Genomic DNA, 20,115 nt, shown 5'->3' with positions numbered 1-20,115 from the left:
TAGCTTCTTACAGGAAAGAGGTGAAGGCTCTGGTGGACTGGTGCAATAAAAGTAACCTGGTTCTAAATGTTAATAAAACAAAGGAGATCATTGTAGATTTTAGAAAGAGCCGGCATAGTCATACTCCATTCAGTATCCAGATGTAGAGGTGGTCAAATTAAGTATCTAATATCTAACAATCTGAATTGGTCTGCAATTCCTGCGTTGGATGAGGAGAGCACATCTTTCTGTCCTGATCACTTTTTAGAGTCACAATTGAGAATGTTTTAACAAACTGTTATCACTGGTTTGGTGGCAGCAATGCCTTAGATAAAGTCCATACAGAGAGTGGTAAGGACAGCCGAGATTATAGGAAGCTCTCTCCCTGGCATTCAGGATACTGCTAATAAGCGCAATGTGCTTAGAGCTCAAAGCATTGTTAGAGACCTGTTTCTGTTGCTCCCCTCTGGGAGGAGGTTTCGAAGTATTTGCAGCAGGACTACCAGATTCTGTAACAGCTTTGTTCCTTATGCCATCCGTCTGGTAAACTCGCAAGATTCGTTTTTCTTGCCATGTACATATTTACATCCGAACTAGATTGTGTTGTTTCTCTGCATCATAGAATATATGTGGATATGTGGGTATATGCAAAAAAAAATTTTTTGGGTCATATTTATGTAGCATACATTGGAGGTGGTGACCCTTTGAGAGCTCTATGCAACAAAATTTAATTTTAATGTATGCCGTATAATGTACATTTTAAGTATCAATATAGTTATTCTATTCTATTCTACTCTACTCTTGTGCTGTTGCATATGTCCACATTGTTATTTTCCAGAAAACCCTATAAACAATAATTATACCAAATAGAATATTTGGAAGAATATAAAATTCAAGAATATTATTTTTTCTTTAATTCATGTGTAATCATTTGACTGGAAACATAATATAAAAACTTTAAGTCATCATATTGACCTGAATTAATTTTTGATTCAAATTCAGTTTTTGTATTTTCACCTAGTGGTGTACAATCAGAGTATGTTCTGCTGGACTATTTTTTACAATTCCTGCTGATTATTATCATCTCTCTTTTATATACTTTCAAATTAAAACTGAAATCCTACATTTCTTTATGAAACAAAGCTTGGAGGGTATTAAGTTATAATAATAATAAAGTTGGAAGGGACATTGGAGGTCATCGAGTCCAACCCCCTGCTCAGGCAGGAAACCCTATACCATTGCGGACAAATGGCTGTCCAATCTCTTCTTAAAAACTTCCAGTGTTGGAGCATTTACTGCTTCTGGAGGCAGGCTGTTCCACTGATTAATTGTTCTCACTGTCAGGAAGTTTCTCCTTAGTTCTAGGTTGCTTCACTCCTTGATCAGTTTCCATCCGTTGCTTCTTGTCCTGCCTTCAGGTGCCTTGGAGAATAGCGTGACCCCTCTTCTTTGTGGCAGCCTGAGATATTGGAGCACTGCTATCGTGTCCCCCCTCATCCTTTTCTTCGTTAAACTAGACATACCCTTGCAAAGCATAAACTGAAAGCCAAGATACTGTATACAAACTCCAGACTGCAGTAGTCTAGTATTGCTTGGAGCTCATTCCCATTACCAAAACATCTTGGCATATTGTACGAATACAGATTTTTTTTCTGAATAACTTTAGAAAAAAAATAATTTTTGAATTCTGAAAACTTTTTATGAAAAGGATGATATACTGGAGTTGTATTTAATTGGCTCATCAACATTAATTGCTTGGGATATAAGAAAACTAGTAAGAAAGAGATATGGAGATTCCTGGAAAGATTAGGAATTGCCCAGAAATCCCAGCCCAACTTTGGTTAAAATTCTCATCAATCTACTGCCTTTTCCTAAATTAGCTGTCCCAAACATTTTTAGATTTGACTAACTGATTTTAATACTGAAACCAACTTACATACAAAGCTTCAAATATTTGATGAAATTTTAATAAAACAACTCTTTCAAAATATTCTACGGCTTGAATAAGAGACTTCAACTTTTAAAAAAGCTGTTTTGGTATATTTGTTATATTGATACAAGCATGGTACCTTGCCCGTTAGTCTGAGTGGCAGGTGGTGCACTAGGTGGAGCTGCAGGTGGCGGCTGTGCTTGCTGTTGATAGTAGTGGGCATAATAGGCTGCCCATGCTGCTGAATTAGGGTCTGCTGGCTTACCTGAAAATTACGCATGACATTCAGTTCAACATCTCAAGAGATTACCAAGTTCAGCTGCCATTTACATTCATTCTTATGAAAGATAGATCTATAAACTCCCCCAAAGTAAAATAGTTAATCTATTCACAATGAACATTGTTTATGATAACATGTAAATAATGAAACCAACCACTTCCAGTTTTTGTGTAAATTGTTCTATACCTATCTATCTACCTACCTAACTACCAACCAACCAACCATTAAAAGTAAGCATTACAAAGTGGGTTATGTTCTTAGGATTGCTCTTGGCCAAAGCTGCATTATTTTGGTGTGTTTGATGTGAATGTCACTTTGGAACAGAGGTGTTTAAAATTTGGACTGTATCTTATGCAAGCCTGAGGAATTGTAATAAATCCTGTGGTATCTTCTTTTGGATTAAACACATTTATTACAAAGCAGTTCCACTAGTTGTATTATCAAGTCATATTTTTTAAAATCAAAAGCATTAGTTCTAAATCTAACTCCGTATTTAATTAGGGTGAATTTTGGCTATCTGAAATATTCGATGTACAGGTAATTGATTTATTACTATTTGTATAATGACAGTCCAGAAATATCGGCCTTGGAAAGGGTACTTTACGGCCCATAAAGAACTTCTGGCAGTTGTACCACCACTCCTGTGGTCACATGATTGTGAACTGGGTGCTTGGTAACCTGTTCACATTTTAGACCAGCTGTAAAGAGCCCTGCAATTGTGAATTTGTCATTTGCAATCTTCTCTGCCAGATTTCAACTCTCTTCCTGCACCCCATTGAAGGAGTTCTGTTCCATGTATAGAGGGGAGTTGAAATAGTTTGGTAGGCAGCTCTTTTAGCCAATTCCAAGAAATAAGAGGGAACCAAAATCCAAGCACAAAATCCAAGCAAAGTGGAGGGGCAGCACAGTCAAAATAAGGAGTATCGAGTGTCTCAGGCAGGTGGGGGAGGCCCAGGGAGGTTTGGTGCAGGCCATTGTGGCCCTCTGTTCAGGAGAGGTCTCTCTGCCCCCCCCCCCAGGTATTCCATGATCCTTAACTGGCAGTGCTGGGATTGCGGTAGTTGAGAGAGGCAGTCATATGTATTTTGCTTAATGACCACTTTATCCAACAACTGAGATTCCAATCCCAGTTCTGGCTGTTAGTCAAGGATTATATAAAAACATAATTTACAGACGCTGGGTTTTCACAACTATCTGTGCTTAAATGCACCTTAATGTTTTCGGAGAACCCTATTCACAAGTAATTTTAGCATTTCAGTTTTAATTTGCAATTAGACTGGCAAAATGAAATGAATATGGCTTAATTAATGATTTAGTTTCATCACATTTTCTTTAGTAAAATATGTGATTAATGTGCATCTCATTGCAAACCAGCACCATTTATAGATTTGCTTATACTTACCAGGATCTGGGGGATTTGGTGGTTGCCAATGGGGATATGCATTACCCCATCCTTGTGGGGCATATGGTGCTGGAGGTCCACTAAAATGTAAATGTAATATATAATTAGATCAAGTAATAAAATAATTTATAATAGCTATTTTTATTATTGGTGACTTGGAATCTGCTGCAAAAGCTAGACTGCAATCTACTAAGAATGTTCTGATTACCTCCATATGGAAGAGAACTGGCCTAAAAAGGTCTACAAGAATCCTGTCATATGTACTCTTCAGAACTAATGATTTATAGCACACCTAATATGAATTAAGTGGTTTATAATATATAGTTTAATTCAGAATAAATATTCAGTTAAATGGTACCCTTTCTTTTTTAGAGAAATCTCTAAAGCGAATGCGTCTAAGATTTTGGTTATAGAACAAACACATTCAAAAACTGCATGGAATCTTCAGATGAAATCCAGATCCAAATCCAACAAGATCTTGCTCTGCAAACATATCTACAAGTGTACAATACTTACTGAGGTGCGGGACCAGGAGGGCCAGGGGTATAAGGAGCTGGATTATAAGGTCCCATTGGAGCCCCAGGAGGTGGCCCAGGGGGTCCATGTGGCCCAGGAACAACACCATGAGGTCCATGAGGCACCGGGGGCCCCAAAGGATTTACTGGACCCTGTTAAGATAAGTTAAAATAGTGAAGCTATTCTATGTCAATACCAAGGATAAGATTATGCTGTAGTTTAAGAACACTGGACTTAAGCTATTACTAAAACTGGACGAAGGGTTCTCTTTCCTCAAGCTAATAAACCACTGAAGCTGCACATTTTTAATATGCAGCCTGTTTTATAGTTTACAGTTCCTAAAAATACTGCGTGGCTTGATAAGGAAAACTTTGCTTGTGGAAAGTCGGTAGAAAAGGTCACAAATTACAGTCATGTATATGTGGAATGCTGCAACCATCTTAAGTGCAAGCCACTCGACAAGCACATTGGGACAGCCAGAATTTCAACGACTAGTCTGAACTATCATTCATTCAGTGTCTTAACTTTAGTTGCTGAATGAAAGGTCGTAACCTGAACTCTACCTCTAACATTAACTGTTAACTCCTTTAACTTGCAATCTCTCAAATCAGAACAGATGAGGGCAGAGAAGTTAAGAGCTCAAAGGGAAGTTTACTCAAATTATAGATAGTCCTTGGTTAATGACCGCTAGTTCAAAGTTATGACCATGTTGAATGAGCAGTAGTTATGACCAGTCCTTCGATCGCCCAGACTCTTGCATAAATTCCCACACAGCAACCTCAAGCCCTGTTGCTCTTGCATCATGTCATCCCAAGCACCCATGTACTTCCTTGCTCCCTTTCCCAGCTGGGAATAGTAGCCACTTACTGTTTACAAGCTGTCTGGGACTTGCAATTTCCTGCAAGCTTCCCTGAATTTTGGTTGTTGGAAGCCAGTAGGAAATTGTGTGGACATGCTCACTTAACATCCCACAATCCTTGCTTAACAATATCAGGGAATGCTAGGATTGCCATCATTAAGCATGTGAACACATTACGTCACACTTTGTCTCACCTATTGATGGAAATTCCCAATCCCTATTACCACTGTAACTTGAGGACAATTTATAGACATTTTACAAAATGCAGACTTTCCATAATTCTTAATTTTCTATAATTCATATTACCTACTTATGGGTTTTTCATAAATATGTTAAATTCTCATCATTCAGTAAACTCTGCAAAACAATCCTCCATTTAAATTTCTCATTACTCTTAAGCAGAGCTCCCCAACCTTTCTGACTTGGCTGCCTGGAAGGAAAGGAAGCAGTAGGGAACTGTACGCGTGCAGCCCGCATGCACAAATGTGTGTGCACATGACAGTGCTAGCCCATGCATGCATGTGCAACCAGGCCGTGCACATGTGTGATGTGCGCACTGGTGCTCACGTGCAAGCAGGCTGCTGGAGCCCTGCACATGTGCTAACAGGCCAACGCCCAGTGACACTGGCAGTGGTGCTAGCATCCCCACGCAAATGGGGCCACTAGTGCCCATGCGGTGGTGCTACCGTGAGTGGGAGGGCTCGCCAGCTATTCCCAGGGCCCAGTGGCCACGGCCTGGTACAGGCCACAGACCATAGGTTGAAGACCCTTGCTCTTAAGAACCGATTTGCCAACTATAATTTTAAATGGACTGTTCAAAGGTACCAATAAGCAGTATCATAAATTGTATTCTGAACAAAGGCAAAATTTAAAATGCTAATCCGATTCTGTACTTAACCAGGTGTTTGTATAACAAAAACATTAACAATTGTTTTCCAGAACTCACTCCAATCTTTTCTTCTATAAGCTGCCGAGCATAATCAATCTGTTGTGGTGTCCCTCGAATAGTAAATAATTTCATGTTGGGATCTGCATTTGGTGGAGGATTTCTCTGAAGTTCTATTCTTGCACCAGACTGTTGACTAATGCTCTTGATAGTTTCACCACCTGAATTTACAAAGAAATGGTATTATACTGTAATGTATATAACTTAATAATCTTAATTAGAAAGAACAACAACAAAAATAATCTTTGTTGCTCCTGAATTGAGAATAGAACTATCTTGGTGACATTATGTTACTACTGATAGAGTTATGTATAGTTTTAAATTAGTATTTAAAACATTTTCTGCATGACTTTTAACATTTTTTTTGTTTGACACTAAGGAAAGTTGTAATTAGTTCATTTTACTTCTTAGAGATCAGAAACATGTAATTTTGTGTCGTCATCTATACAGTAGTCTTCAACTGCACAACTGTTCCAGTTTCAATTCATAGTTGAGGTTCTGGAAAACCCTGAATAGTTGTTAATTGCTTTAAAAAGGTATCAGAGAAGCCCAGAGATACATTTGCGACATATGTAACTCAACATAGAACAATATGTTACTGAGAGTCCTCACTTTAGGAGGTTTTAATGCTGAACCCAAAAAAGTTCCACTTTCGTCATTTGTATGAGGCATTCAATAAACTAGTATCGTGAGTATACAAAGCGGGAATGAAAGAAAAATACATGAAATATATTTTCAAATATCGCTTCAACTGAAATAATCATGAGGTTTTTATTTGTGAATGTATTAACCAAAGATTACAGAGCTGATTCATTCATTTTGTTGACCTCTGGACAGCTGATGTGGTTCATGTCTTATCCAAAGGGTTAAACTAAATGGGAACTTTTATAAAAATTGAAAAGAATTAGAATGTTCAAATGTAATTTCAGAAACAGCAGTGGATAGTGAAAAAAGCAGCTTAAACTGCTTTCTAAGAAATGTTTAGGGAAATAAATTAACTCCAATCAGTATTTCACCTAGTTAGAAATCACTGAAGAAAAGCCAAGGAACAATAGGTGTGAGGTCTAGTTTCAATTTCTTACTGGAGATGTAAGACTTTATGTATGGTCCAATCTTTTCCTATGATGGAGGTATCACAAATCCTATTGTTTTGATTTGTAGGATAGAAGGATACTTATTTGTAATGAGGAGTCTATTTTCAGAAGTAATCACTTTCAGTGTAAGGCGCCTAAAGACAAGTAACACTTTGTTGCTATTATGTTTTCTGGACAAAAGCTCTGCAGCCAGATTTTATTATCAGGTAAATACTTCAACAAGGACCAGGATGTGAGTTACTCAATGATAAATGCCATCTCCTGCCTCAAGCAGGAAAATAGCTTATTTATTGCTCCACCTCATATAGCAAGTCAGGCTTTTTACCTTTCCCAATGATTAATCCAGTTTTTCCAGTGGGAACAATAAAATTGAATTCTTGGAGTCCACCAGGTGGTCCCATATTCCAATTCCCCTGACCTCTTCCTCTACCACGACCACCAGGCCCTGGCCCTCCAGGATTGCCAGCCTAAATTATGAAAAGAATTGTAATTAGCAATACTGAAAAAATATTGTGTTCTGCAGAAGCATTATTTCTATTTTGCCTTTGTAGCAAATACAATTGCCTTGAAACAGTAAGAGAGGGACAGATAAGACTTTTGTAAAAGTAACAGTATATCATTTTCTTCACATAACCAACCAAACGTATTTCATTTCAACCAGGAAAATACTTTTCCAAACAAAGCAATAACAATCTTGATTTCTCTTCTTCCTAGTACACTAGCTTACTATATGGATCAGAACTAACCTTATAGTAATATAGGTTCAAGCCTTCACTTGACTATGAATCTCACTTGGTAATTCTGAATGTTCATTTATTCTTAGCTCAATCTATTGTGGGAGGCTTATGCTATGAAAATCAAGTTCAATTCACCAGGCTGAATTCCCAGAGTAAATGTGGGATACAAATGAAATAAATCATTCCAAGCCACTATCGCTTGTAAGATTTTTACTCTACCTTCCAAGAGCGAGGGGGATGGAGAGATTAAGTGAAAATACCAATGCCTTGCATGAATTGGCAATGCCACATGATTTCAGTCATAAAATTAAAAAAATTCAAGATCAAATCAGTTTCGTTTTTGATTTCAGTCCAAAAATGAGCCACTGGTGGCGCAGTGGTTAAAATGCAGTACTGCAGGCTAACTCACTGCTCACTCCAGGACTTTGATCCTGAATGGCTCAAGGTTGACTCAGCCTTCCATCCTTTTGAGGTGGGTAAAATGAGGACCCAGATTGTGGGGGGGGGGGGGGGGATATGTTAACTCTGTAAACTGCTTTGAGGGCTGCAAAGCACTATGAAGCAGTATATAAGTCTAAGTGCTATTGCTAAAATTATTTTGGAATGCCACAAATAATTGTGGTTCCTGAAGATATAGCACACTGACTCCTAATGTAAGGTTCATGATACAGCACACAATTTTAGCATCACTTTCAACTGAAAAGTATGTCTACCAATCTCCAAGTAGCTTTATGTCTATAGAAATTTTCAATCATCTAGGTCGTGATTGTCCCAAAGATGCTTTTTCAAGAGGCAACAGGACTTTCGAGACATTTTGCTTCTCATCCAAGAACCGATGAAGCTTCTTGTATGAGAAGTGAAATGTCTTCAAGGAAAAGCAAAGTAAGTCCAGTTGCCTCTTGAAAAAGCACCTTTGGAACATCTTTCTTCTTTAAGAAATTGGCTTCACTTCAAAACACTTAAAATAGTTTATAATCAGTACTATGCTGACCAAAGCATTACTGCTGAATAAAACTCACTACTAGAAGCACACAACCAATGAAATACAAAATTATAAGCTGCAGGCATCTCAATTAGTTTTAACAGAAAAATGTCCATGCATATGTCTTTCTAATAAAGGTTATGAAAAAACAGAGATCAATATTTTATAATAATTAAGATTGCCTAAACTATTAACCAACCTGAACACTTCGAAGAAGATCTGTAATAATTTCAGCTGCATGTTGACATCTGTCTGGTGGTCCTGTGATCTGTGCTATTCTATCAGGTGTTGTTCCATCATCTACAAGAGCAATAAGCATTTTACAAGTATTTAAGTATTATAGATAAAAACATGCAATCTGTGTATTTTCCCATGGAGGAACTCTACCTGGTTTAAACTGAATCCTTACACCAGCATCATTCTGTATCTTTTTTATCATTTCGCCATTTCTTCCAATTACAATACCAACTGCAAACCGTGGTATTGGTACCTTAAGAAACACAATATATTTTAACAAATGTTAAATAAGAATTTTAAAGCAGATCAATGTAATATGTAACTTTAGGAAAAACACCATTACATCCATTATATACTTTAACTCAACAGTAATCAATTGGGCAAGAATACCCGAAAGAGAAATTAGATGGTCTGAAGTATTTTTAAGCATTTTAAAGCCAATTTTACGATTAGTATTTAACAGGGAGTAAAGCATTATAATCAAGATAGTTTAAATTAGTGAAAGGAATTGGAAATTTATGTTTGTTCATAGATAAGGATGAACACAAGCCTAAAGTACAATTTGCCTAAAATATTCATCATACTCACATCTAATCCTTCATTGCCTCCTATTCTTGACCCATATTCATTTCGTACCTCTCTGAAGCCACCCTGATCACGAATTAGGTCTAAAACCATTTCCTTTGCTTGCTGAAAGAAAAATGAGTACACATAAGATGCAATGATCTTACAATCATACAATTGTATTTTGAAGAGATACAATTTAACATTTAAAATCTGTTCTTACTTGGACTTTGTAAGGATCTCCTGTGATCCTAAGAGGCTTATCTGCTCCAGTGTTCTGTGGTCCATCCTGAATCATCACCATTTTAACACCTGCACGCTCCTATTTAATAAAATTAATGCATTCAGATCATAGAAATATTAAATGTTCACACATAATGTTAGAAAATAAAATGTTAGCTTACTTGAAGCTGTTTTATAGTTTCTCCACCCTTTCCAATAACTAATCCAGCTTTGCTAGCTGGAATCATGATTTCCTGAACAGCATTTCCTGGGCCATCACCATGATGGAATCCTGGTGTAGGTCTTCCCTTTTCAACAATCTGGTCGAGCAATCTCTTTGCAGATCTTGCAAAAAATTAAAAGTATTTGCAATTTAAAAAATGTATGAAAAATAACATAATTAGCAAGAGATAGAATATTTAGAGTGATTGCTAACTAAAAATCATTCTATTTTATAAACTTTGAAATGTGTTATTTGCAGCAATATTAAATGGGAAAAGTAGACAAAATGAGAATGCATGTGATTTCTTCGTACTATCAACAGCCACACTGAACCAATAGTACACTTCACCTGCTGTATGCCAGACTTGAGAAAACAATTATAATTGAATTCTAGCCAAAACTATTTATGTTACTTGGGTGATCATGAATGTATAAGTGTTGCTAAAAGACCATAGCACAAATCATTGTGAATGCACGCTTCAAAACTGAACATGTTGTATACTTATTGCACTTTCCCTTAAAGTAACACATTATAAAACGGGTCACCACATGATTGCACCCAATTTCATAACCATTATTGCCTGGGTGTTAACCAAATTCACTGTTTGCTATGGGACGTATTTTTTAGGAATTGGAAGTAAATGCTAGTTTCTGGAAAAATCATTGTAAATTGCTGTCATCTGACTGTGGATGGTTCATATGTGGTCTGGTTGCTGAGTTCCCAAAATGTGGCCACATCAGAACTGCAAACATTAGAATTTCAAATCTGGGTTATCTTTCTTTTGTGATCTGTTATAATTTCAAATGGTTGTTAAGAAATTGGTTCTAAGTTGAGGACTATGAGTAATTGGCCTTAGTAGAGCTACTAAATCTTCCAAACAATCTGGAAGAATAGTATTTTCCAGTGACTCAACTGAAAAATCAGAAACTTTTGCACTGCACATTGTTCATATTTCAGAGTGAGCTATATATATTTTGTGTGCAACAGCATACAGCCTGGGACACTTTTATTAGGCAAAGTTAGAACACTGCACATATTTGGAAAGAAAACTATTAACAAAAAATATTTCAACACAAACAGCATTTGTGAAGAAACTTACTGTACTGACTCAGGTGTCCCAGTCAACATGCAGGATCTTTCAGGAAGCCCACCACTATCTACAAATGTAAATAGCATAGAAAAAACACTAGTAAGCAGATATCAGTAATTTAATTTTAAGAGTTTAGCAACAGATCTCTCAACTAATTCATAACTGTTTCAATTTCACTGACATAAACTGACAATTAAATCATCAAAGTAATTTGTGTGCATGCAACATTAAATTATGTTCCAACTATAACCTAGTAAAATAGAGAATATGAAATAATTACCAGGTGCAATCTGTATTTTACATCCAGATTCTTGCTGTATGCGAGATATCTGTTCTCCCCCTCTGCCAATTACTTGAGAAATAGACAAACAAATAAATTAATGCATTAATACCATACACTCCAACAGCTTTAAATATATTGTAGCAAATATCTATACTCACTAAATCCAACCATTCCATCTGGAACTTTGTATTCTTCTGTCATTACAGGCCTGGAGAAAGAAAAACACCACAAACTAGTATTTGTACCTAGATTGAAGTTAAGTTCTCTCTTCAAATAAAGAGGCACATGATATTTATATATTTGCTAATTTTATTTCTACTCAAATAATGTTCTTTGGTTTCCATATTTGTTTAAATCACAAAATAATATTGCAATTTATATGCATAAAATAAAATAAAATGCGAGGAAATTTCAGCAAAACTATTTCATAACATTTTGAACTTTAAGTTTTCTTTTTTAAATGAACACACTTAATTCTAAGTTATATATGGCAATGTTTTTTGTTCTTTGACTTATTAGTATTGGTTAAAAGAAAATACCCCACAATTACAATTAAAAGATTTCAGGAAACATAGGGGAATCTAATGCAGCCCACCCTACTTTTTCATTTCATTTACTTTTTTGGTATACATACCATACATATTTAACAAGTGTTGCAACAAAGAGAAAATATTTTGCTTGCATCGTGCTGAATAAGCTTATTTTCAAAAAAAGTGTTAGAAACAACCCAACTTGTACAATATGAACAATCAAACTAATGGAGAAAACTATATCTATCTTGATGAGCGCAATGGAAATGTGTGTGAAAAGAAATGCAATTCTTTAACTTTCACTGAAGTAGCATAGTAAAAAACAAGCATTTTCAGCTACATAGCTGTTTAACATGTGACTTAAAATCTAAATTCCCCAGCCAGTTGAAGCTATAATTGTTTCAATTACTGATTGAATTAATATAAATTACTTTCAACCCAACAGTTTTTTGGTGTGCTCACAAGGGACAAAATCATTCCCAAAGCGGATTCCTGAGACTGATAACCGATATAAATTTCTAAAACAACTCAATAAAAATTATTACTGTCTATAAGGATCAAATTAAAGAGAAATAAAATCTTACCTCTGTTGCTGATGCATGGGAGGTAACTGATTTCCAAAAGCTAAAATGAAATATTACATACTTTGACAATTTCACCAAATAATCTACAATAATGGCAAACAATACACAATGGCAAAAACATACAGGACTAGCTTCACTTCAATATATTTGCATTTGACTAACATTACACGTTTTGCCAAATCATCATTAATGCATAAATACATCACTGGATGTGAAATAGCTCAGATTGGTATTTAAAAAAAGCACAGGGGAAGTATTTGGCTTGGCCAATTCCACCTAATACGTTTAGTTATTTCCTTCTCTTTAGTTTATTTCTAGATGAACTTGCTATGATTTGCAAATCCTGGCAAGCATAAATAATTTATTATTTGGCAAGTAAATGGAAATAAAAATGTGAAAGGGAGGAAGAAAACACATAACACCAAAGCACAGTCTCCTTTAAATCAAGTTTGATATCCAGCATCTAGAAGTTGTTTTCAACTAGTTTCTTTCAGGATGTGTTTATAAGTGAGTCTACAATTTGATAGCATCTATTTAAGTATGAAAAAGGGCCTGATCCTATTTAGTTCCAAAGCTAAACAAGATGTGTTAGAGGCTGGTGTGGGCTAAGGCTTTTTTGCTTAACCCCCCCCATTTCTTTCTTTTTACTTTACATGTTTTCTTGCATTATATACTACTTTAATAAGCTTTCACTCCCCTAAACACTCAGTGTATACCTGAATACAAAGCAGAAAGAACCACATAAACCAAAGCCCTATTTGTCATACATGTGGTTTTCAAGCAGAAATGGCTGTTGCATTTAGCTGAATACATTAAGGGGTTTTATTCATATACAATTCAATTAATAAAAAGGAAAAAGTTCTGGGTTTTTAAGAAAATATTGTTGGTTAGCTTTCAAGGTTAACTGAAACTATTCTGTTTCATTTTTAACTATAAAACCAACTTTTATAGGGAGAATGCTAAACAATATTTCATATATGAAGAGCTAACAAAGATGTTATTCAACTAAATCTAGTAACACTGTACTTTAATATGCTTCAGTGTAATTGTAACTGCTGAGCAGGTTTAACAAAAACAGCCACTGTCTTAATTTTTTTTCAGACTGCAAATCTTAATCTAACTACCTAGTCAGTAGACCTTACTTCTGGATAGAAGGGATGAAAATACTGGAAGATTTTAAAGTCTAAATTCTAAATTTTCATTTCTACCTTCATCAAACTGAGAAAACTGAATATACAAATGAGATAAAATAAGTTTATCAATGCTGAAATAAAATCAAAAGAATTCTAGCAAAGTATTGATTTACTGATGGAACAGTTACTGATGGAACAGTATGATTCAACATGGTAAGAGGAATATTTCTACAGCACAGTGTACTACCAAAATATGGCTTGGAATCAATAAATCAATAATAAAAAAGAAATGAACACCACACAAATACCTCAAAGGACTTATACGAGAGAAAGACTTATACGAGAGAAAGAGCCTATATTGCTAAACTTTGTACTTCTAATCTCACTATATATATATATATATATATATAAAACGCCAAAGTATTTCTAACAGTCTACTACAAGGTTCCACTTCTATTTAATTGGCTTAAAAATTCAAGCAAATGTTTCATTACCTTTTGTAACTATTTAAAACATTTTTAGCTGTAGAATACCTTGTCTTCTATTTGGAAAGGAAGCTTCTTTTATATCAGAACCTTGAAAGGTCATCTCTACATCTAAGCAACCAACTATAAATAAAAAAGTCATGTTCTATATATGTTTATTAGGTTTTGACTTAGAGTGGAATGAACTAAATCACTATTACAAATCTAGCTTTATGTTTTCAACCGATGAGACTCTAGCCACTGTCTTTTAATTAAAACTCTGTTAAAATATAGTTTATTCTGGACACCTAAATACATAGTTCTCAGGAATTAAGATTGACTCAAAGACCCCTGCACTCACCACAAACTAAAATTATGAACAGCCACTCGGAAAGTTGCATCTATAGTTCCCCCACCAAACTCCACAATAAGACCATGCAAACTTAGGGAATGGCAAAAGCGAGTGACCCATGCTGAATTTAAAACATTTTATTTTCTTTGGATCCCAAACAGCTGCAAATACCTACTCCTGCCAGAATATAACTTTCAAAGTGGAACTGTGTTAAAAAAATATTTAAACTACTGAATTATGCAGTGCCCTTTTGAATCTATTTTCTCCTATAGGTGAAATCTTGCGTACCATTATTAGAACATATATAATCCAAGTAGATTAATAAACACTCAGATGTCAGTTGAAGGTTTAAAATTAACCCGTTATTTGGAAAAATGATAAATAACTTTTTATTACTCCTTTTCACTAACACAAAACCAATTTTTTTATCAAACATCATCAATTACTTGTTATTCATTAAGGTTATTTTCCTATTTATGTGTCTTATTACTAGCAAAAATCAGCTATCTACAGTACAGGACAATCACTCTATGTAGCTAATGAAGTATAGCTGATGAAAGTTTATGCCTTTTAATAAAAATTCTTAGTTGGAAAAAGTGATATAGGTAGCACTTGACTTACAATAATTCATTTAATGCCCATTTAAAGTTACAAAAGGACTTAGGACCACTTCTCACACTTATGACCATTGCAGCATACCCAATCACATGATCAAACTTGGGTGCTTGGCAACCGGCCTGTATTTACAATGGTGGGCAATGTCCCAGGGTGCTGGAATTGTCATTTGCAACCTTCCTAGGGAGCTTCTTGATAAGCAAATCAATGGAAGAAGCCAAATTTGCTTAACAACCACATTATTCACTTAACTACTATAATGAATCACTTCACAATGGCAAAAAAGGCCATAAAATGGAGCATGTTGACTTGTTGAGCAACAGAAATGTTGGGCTCAATTGTGGTAGTAAATTGAGGATTACCTGTACCAGATTCCTGATTTTTTGCCATCAGAAACTAACAGGAGCACTGCTCCTATTCCTGCTGATAACCACCTAAAATTCTGTACATAGCAAGATAATATAAAATTGCAAATGTTTGCTCTTGGGGGATGGAGAAGAGTCAGAATGGATCAATATACAAACTTAAACAGCAGCACTAATTTCTGTACAGCATATATTAGCATGGTAACTTGTTACAGCAAATCATAAATACTTACAATCATTGTTTTGGGGAGCAACTTTCTTAGGTTCTGGTTGATCTGCAAAATTAAAAATTTTTTAAATGTTTTGGGTCATAAATATAGATAACTTAAATAAATGGCTGTTCCAGAACTTCAGAACGCAACTTGTCCAGTGCATTTTAGCATGTTTTTGAATTTTCAGGGGATAGATCATCTAAACAAAGAAAAATCTTATATGTTTAACATTTGGTTAGTGTAATTGGGGAAAAACGCAAAGTACTTTCATTTATCATATATCATGTTCAGTAAAAACACACAGGTTTAAAAACGGTATCATGGATATCCAGGCACTAAAATGTAACAAACATTTAACTGTATTATTAGTAATTTGACACTAAAGCTAATGATGCTTCTGTAACAAAAACTGAAACAACCACCATTGTGAGAAATAATCATTCTACAATTAAGTCTGACAACAACCACAATATTAAACAGAAAATCAAAGTTTAAAATTTAACCAACACATAGCAATACAATCTCAAACTGGGGACTGTCATTCAAGCTTCCTTTTCAAATACTGAAAATTTCACAGCATAAGACTTCAAACAAGAGATTCAAAACCACTACCAAAGCTACTATCCAAATTCGTTTAGTATGAGTGAAAGTCGCAGATAACCAAAATCTGATAAAAATTACTTTAAATGTTTCCTTCCCACCCCATATTAAGGAATACATGAACCACCATGATTAAGTGCAGTAAAAGTCAGACACATATTCCAAGAAATGTGTGTGTCATCCATTGCAAAAGATTCACTAGTTCATTTCACGTTTACATACTAAACACAGGTAATAAATAAAAATTCCTGCCTTTAAAAGGAGAGGGCATTCCCTCCCAGTGTGTTGTACTGCTCGGACTTGTCCAAGAGCCATCTACACATAAAATAAAAAGAATACATTACATACATCATTTGAAGCATCATTAGCTCAATCTTGAATATTAAAAGCCTCACCATTAATAAAAGGCACTTCATTAAAGTACACAAGTACTCCTTGTCAAGAGCCTTGGAAATTTTCTGCAAACAAAATTATATTCCTTCAAAACCTACATCTCTTCCATGATCAGAAATCTGTCTTCATGAATTTAAAAAATACTACACACTTTTAAAAGATAAACACGGTAAACTCGTTTAAGCCCATGAGCCTAAAAATTAAACTTGCTATATATTTCATTAATACATTGTAGAAGGAAAAAAAGTCACATCATCATCTTATCTGGGTTCAAACAAATTAGAAGACATATTCTCCAAAATCTAGCTGTAAATTTATAATTTTGGTAAAATTAAGTTTCATTTTAAAATGTTGCACCTGCACAATGCAAAGTTTGAATGAGAAATTCAAGAATATTCAGATTGACTATAGAATTTGTTAATGTTTTAATACAAAGATGAATTTTCAAAGAATATTTACCTACCTTCCCAGATTCTTAAAATGTAAACATCGTTGCTTTCTACTTTTACCAGTACCTTAGCTAGCTTTTATAAGTCATATCTAAAGATTATGTATATGCTTAAGATGGACTATTTCGTCTTTTAAGCAGAAACTGCACAAACTCTCACACACACTCTTCAATCAGTTTACAATTTTGAGAAAATATATATTAGCATCTTACGGCATACCTCCATCTTCAAGAGGTCTTTTTTGTCCCCCATAACTGTAATCATTTGAATTCACAGATGTCCCTGATTCATTTCCAATTTTTGCTGCAATCTGGAAAAAAAGATACACATTTACTTTTACCAACAGAATTACATCATACTGAATATAGCACAAATAAAACACAATGTATTTCCCCTCCAAAAGAGACACCAGGTCTTATTTTCAGAGAATCTTTTCCACTCATCTCATGGTGGCAGCACTAACAGCCCCGCCCAGCCTGCCCACTTCTTTTCAACAGCTTCGCCCAGCCTGCCCACTTCTTCTGCGCCTAAGGAGCAGCTTCATTCTGCAGTTGAGAATGGAGCTCCCGCCTGCATTTCTCAGTCAGAGGCCTTGAAAGGCCTCTGACTGCAAAATGCAGGCAGGAGCTCCATTCTCAGCTGCAGAATGAAGCTTCTCCTTCAGCTGGTGAGGCAAATGTCGATCCATGGTAGGCCTGGCTGCAATGGTAAGCTCCAACCCCCCACCCCACCTGATTTTTAGGTATGCACTTTGTCCCAAAACTAGGGCTTATTTTCGGGGTAGGTCTTACTTTTGGGGAAACACGGTACTTAGCATCCATACAAGAAACATTCCTTTATTATGAAATCATTACTGATAAGTTTTATACAGGCTCCACTGATAATTAATTATATAACACAAATATTCTATATTTGTTGCAGTCATTAATGAATATTTATGAAACTGCTTAACATACTAGTTGCTACTAGCTAACTATGGTCTGTTTTGTTTAAACTATTAAAAGAAAAGGAATTGGGAAAGACCTTATACCTTGATATATAAATCCTCCTGATCCTTTACTTTCTTTACAGATCACCAATGAAAGAACTTGGCTGAACAGGTCAGTAACCATTATCAATCTGTGTAAATCCTCCGTAACAGAGTCAAAGAGGAAATATGAATTGAATGAATACTACTACACTACCAAGAATACAGAACTATACTTAGCGCCGTTAAAGACTAGGAATGTGTACTATATATTTAAAATATACTAAATGTTAGAACTTAATAGGCCCCTTCTTTTTAAAAAATGATCACAGAATGTGTTTCTATCAGCAGTCCAATCTTATTTGTGCTTCCTAAAAGTCAATCCCATGTTTCAGAGCACTTCAGCAGAGCTTATTGCTAAGAGTAAGCTATTTAAAATAATCTTGATGAAACATCCAAGTGCAATTGAATTGTCTGTTGATGTAAGGGCTTTCCCCCCCCCCTCCATCTAATCATGTCGGATTCTCGCAGAATGCATGGACAAATCTCTGCAGTTTTCTTGGCAAGGTTTTTCAGAAATGGTTTGCCATCACCTTCTTTCTAGGGCAGAGAGAAAGTGACCAGCCCAAGATCATGCAAACAACTTTGTCTGCAGGTTTCTAACCTGATGCCTTAACTGCTACCCCAAGGTAAGATATAATAATTTGCTTACCAATGTATAAGTGTCAGACAACTTCAAAATAAATGTTACCACTACATCTCTCTTTGATTGCACTATTTTCTACTCTTTCAACCCCAACTTTATAGGCTTATATATTTTGTTCTCATATAGTATGAAATTCATTCTTCAGTGGCTCAGCTTTGAGGTTCATTTTCCCCTCCTGTTCCATGTGAAACCATTCTTTCTGCCTTTAATCTGAAGTAAATGACATTTTGAGTTGAAATCCAAATCAACTCAATTTCAAATTCAATTCAACTCCAATAGAAACTAATCAAGGAAAGAACCAACCTAGAACTAAGGAGAAATTTCCTGACAGAACAATTAATCAATGGAACAACTTGCTCCAAAACTTGTGCGTGCTCCAATACTGGAGACTTTTAGGACAAAATTGGACAACCATTTGTCTGAAATGGTATAGGGTTTCCTGTTTGAGCAGGGGTTGGACTAGAAGACCTTCAAGGTACCTTGCAACTGTTATTCAAACAAAATAGGGGTAAATAAGGAACTGATTAAATTGAAGGTACTTGCCATGTTTAAGCCAATCCAATAGATCAAACTTGATTTGGTACTGGATTGCATATAACACTGGGAACTTTTTCAAACTCCCTCAACTTCAGGATAAAGTATCCCCTTAAGTTCCCCCCCCCCAATCATACATTTAACTCACAACATTATTGCTTTTATAGTTTTAAGATGTCATATATTCCCTTCCCTTCTTCCACTAGGCCTAATGGTATACTTTATCTCTTTTTAAAGGAAGCTTGATTTTATTCCTATTTAAGAAGATGCACTAACACTGAAAGTCATTTTGAATTTGAAAACTGTACTGCCTGTGGTCACCACTGCATATATGCTTTTCTCTTTCTATAACTGATTACATTTCACAAATGTGAAATTTCTTTGTGTTTATTAAAACATTAACTATAACACAAAGAGAAGAAACAAAGCCTCACATTAGATTATTTTAAAAGAATCTCTTCAGTAATATAACAGCTCACAAAAGCCAAGAATCCATTTTTTCTACTTCTCTAAAATGCTTCAACAAGATTGCTTTGCCCATTTTTCAATTAGCTGAATTTCCTCTGAATAAAAATGAAAAGAATTCTAAATCAAAATTTATCTTTGCTTCCAACAACAAAATACACTTAAAAGAGTTCAAAGTCCGAGAACAGCACCAAACACCTCCTAACAGCAAAAGAGGGGAATTAACATCTATTTTAGTCATAGAAAGCCCAAAACTGAAGAAAAAATGTCAAGAGCAATTTCTAAATATTAGACTACCTGGAAACCCTTAACACATCATCTCTACAACGTTTTATTATTAAGAAAATGGGTGGGCCAGATGAAAGCTGGATGTGTGTTTCCTACAGAAACAAAAGAAACTAT

The 20,115-nt window shown here is 35.3% G+C and overlaps 1 protein-coding gene across 7 annotated transcripts in view; it reads right to left on the bottom strand.

Annotated features, from left to right (window-relative positions):
- The window catches only part of FUBP1 (far upstream element binding protein 1), a 29,625-nt gene that overhangs the window by 8,669 nt on the left and 841 nt on the right, over positions 1-20,115 (bottom strand). For 5 of the 7 annotated variants that reach the window (XM_039356652.1, XM_039356653.1, XM_039356654.1 and 2 more), the window contains exons 2-18: positions 17,261-17,351; positions 16,452-16,514; positions 15,621-15,662; positions 12,459-12,498; positions 11,503-11,552; positions 11,342-11,413; positions 11,071-11,128; positions 9,931-10,093; positions 9,750-9,848; positions 9,551-9,652; positions 9,113-9,215; positions 8,925-9,025; positions 7,332-7,473; positions 5,913-6,073; positions 4,108-4,259; positions 3,592-3,671; positions 2,049-2,174 (exon numbers count right to left, since the gene is read on the bottom strand). In XM_039356652.1, the coding sequence (XP_039212586.1) occupies positions 2,049-2,174; positions 3,592-3,671; positions 4,108-4,259; positions 5,913-6,073; positions 7,332-7,473; positions 8,925-9,025; positions 9,113-9,215; positions 9,551-9,652; positions 9,750-9,848; positions 9,931-10,093; positions 11,071-11,128; positions 11,342-11,413; positions 11,503-11,552; positions 12,459-12,498; positions 15,621-15,662; positions 16,452-16,514; positions 17,261-17,351 (1,645 nt within the window). The remainder of the gene's footprint in view (positions 1-2,048; positions 2,175-3,591; positions 3,672-4,107; positions 4,260-5,912; positions 6,074-7,331; positions 7,474-8,924; positions 9,026-9,112; positions 9,216-9,550; positions 9,653-9,749; positions 9,849-9,930; positions 10,094-11,070; positions 11,129-11,341; positions 11,414-11,502; positions 11,553-12,458; positions 12,499-15,620; positions 15,663-16,451; positions 16,515-17,260; positions 17,352-20,115) is intronic. The other 2 variants (XM_039356655.1, XM_039356659.1) reach the window with 1 other exon arrangement.

This window comes from Crotalus tigris, unplaced genomic scaffold (genome assembly GCF_016545835.1).
Source record: "Crotalus tigris isolate CLP2741 ecotype Arizona unplaced genomic scaffold, ASM1654583v1 scf7180000018826.840336, whole genome shotgun sequence".
Taxonomy (NCBI): domain Eukaryota; kingdom Metazoa; phylum Chordata; class Lepidosauria; order Squamata; family Viperidae; genus Crotalus; species Crotalus tigris.
This window is presented reverse-complemented; position numbering and strand designations above follow the sequence as displayed.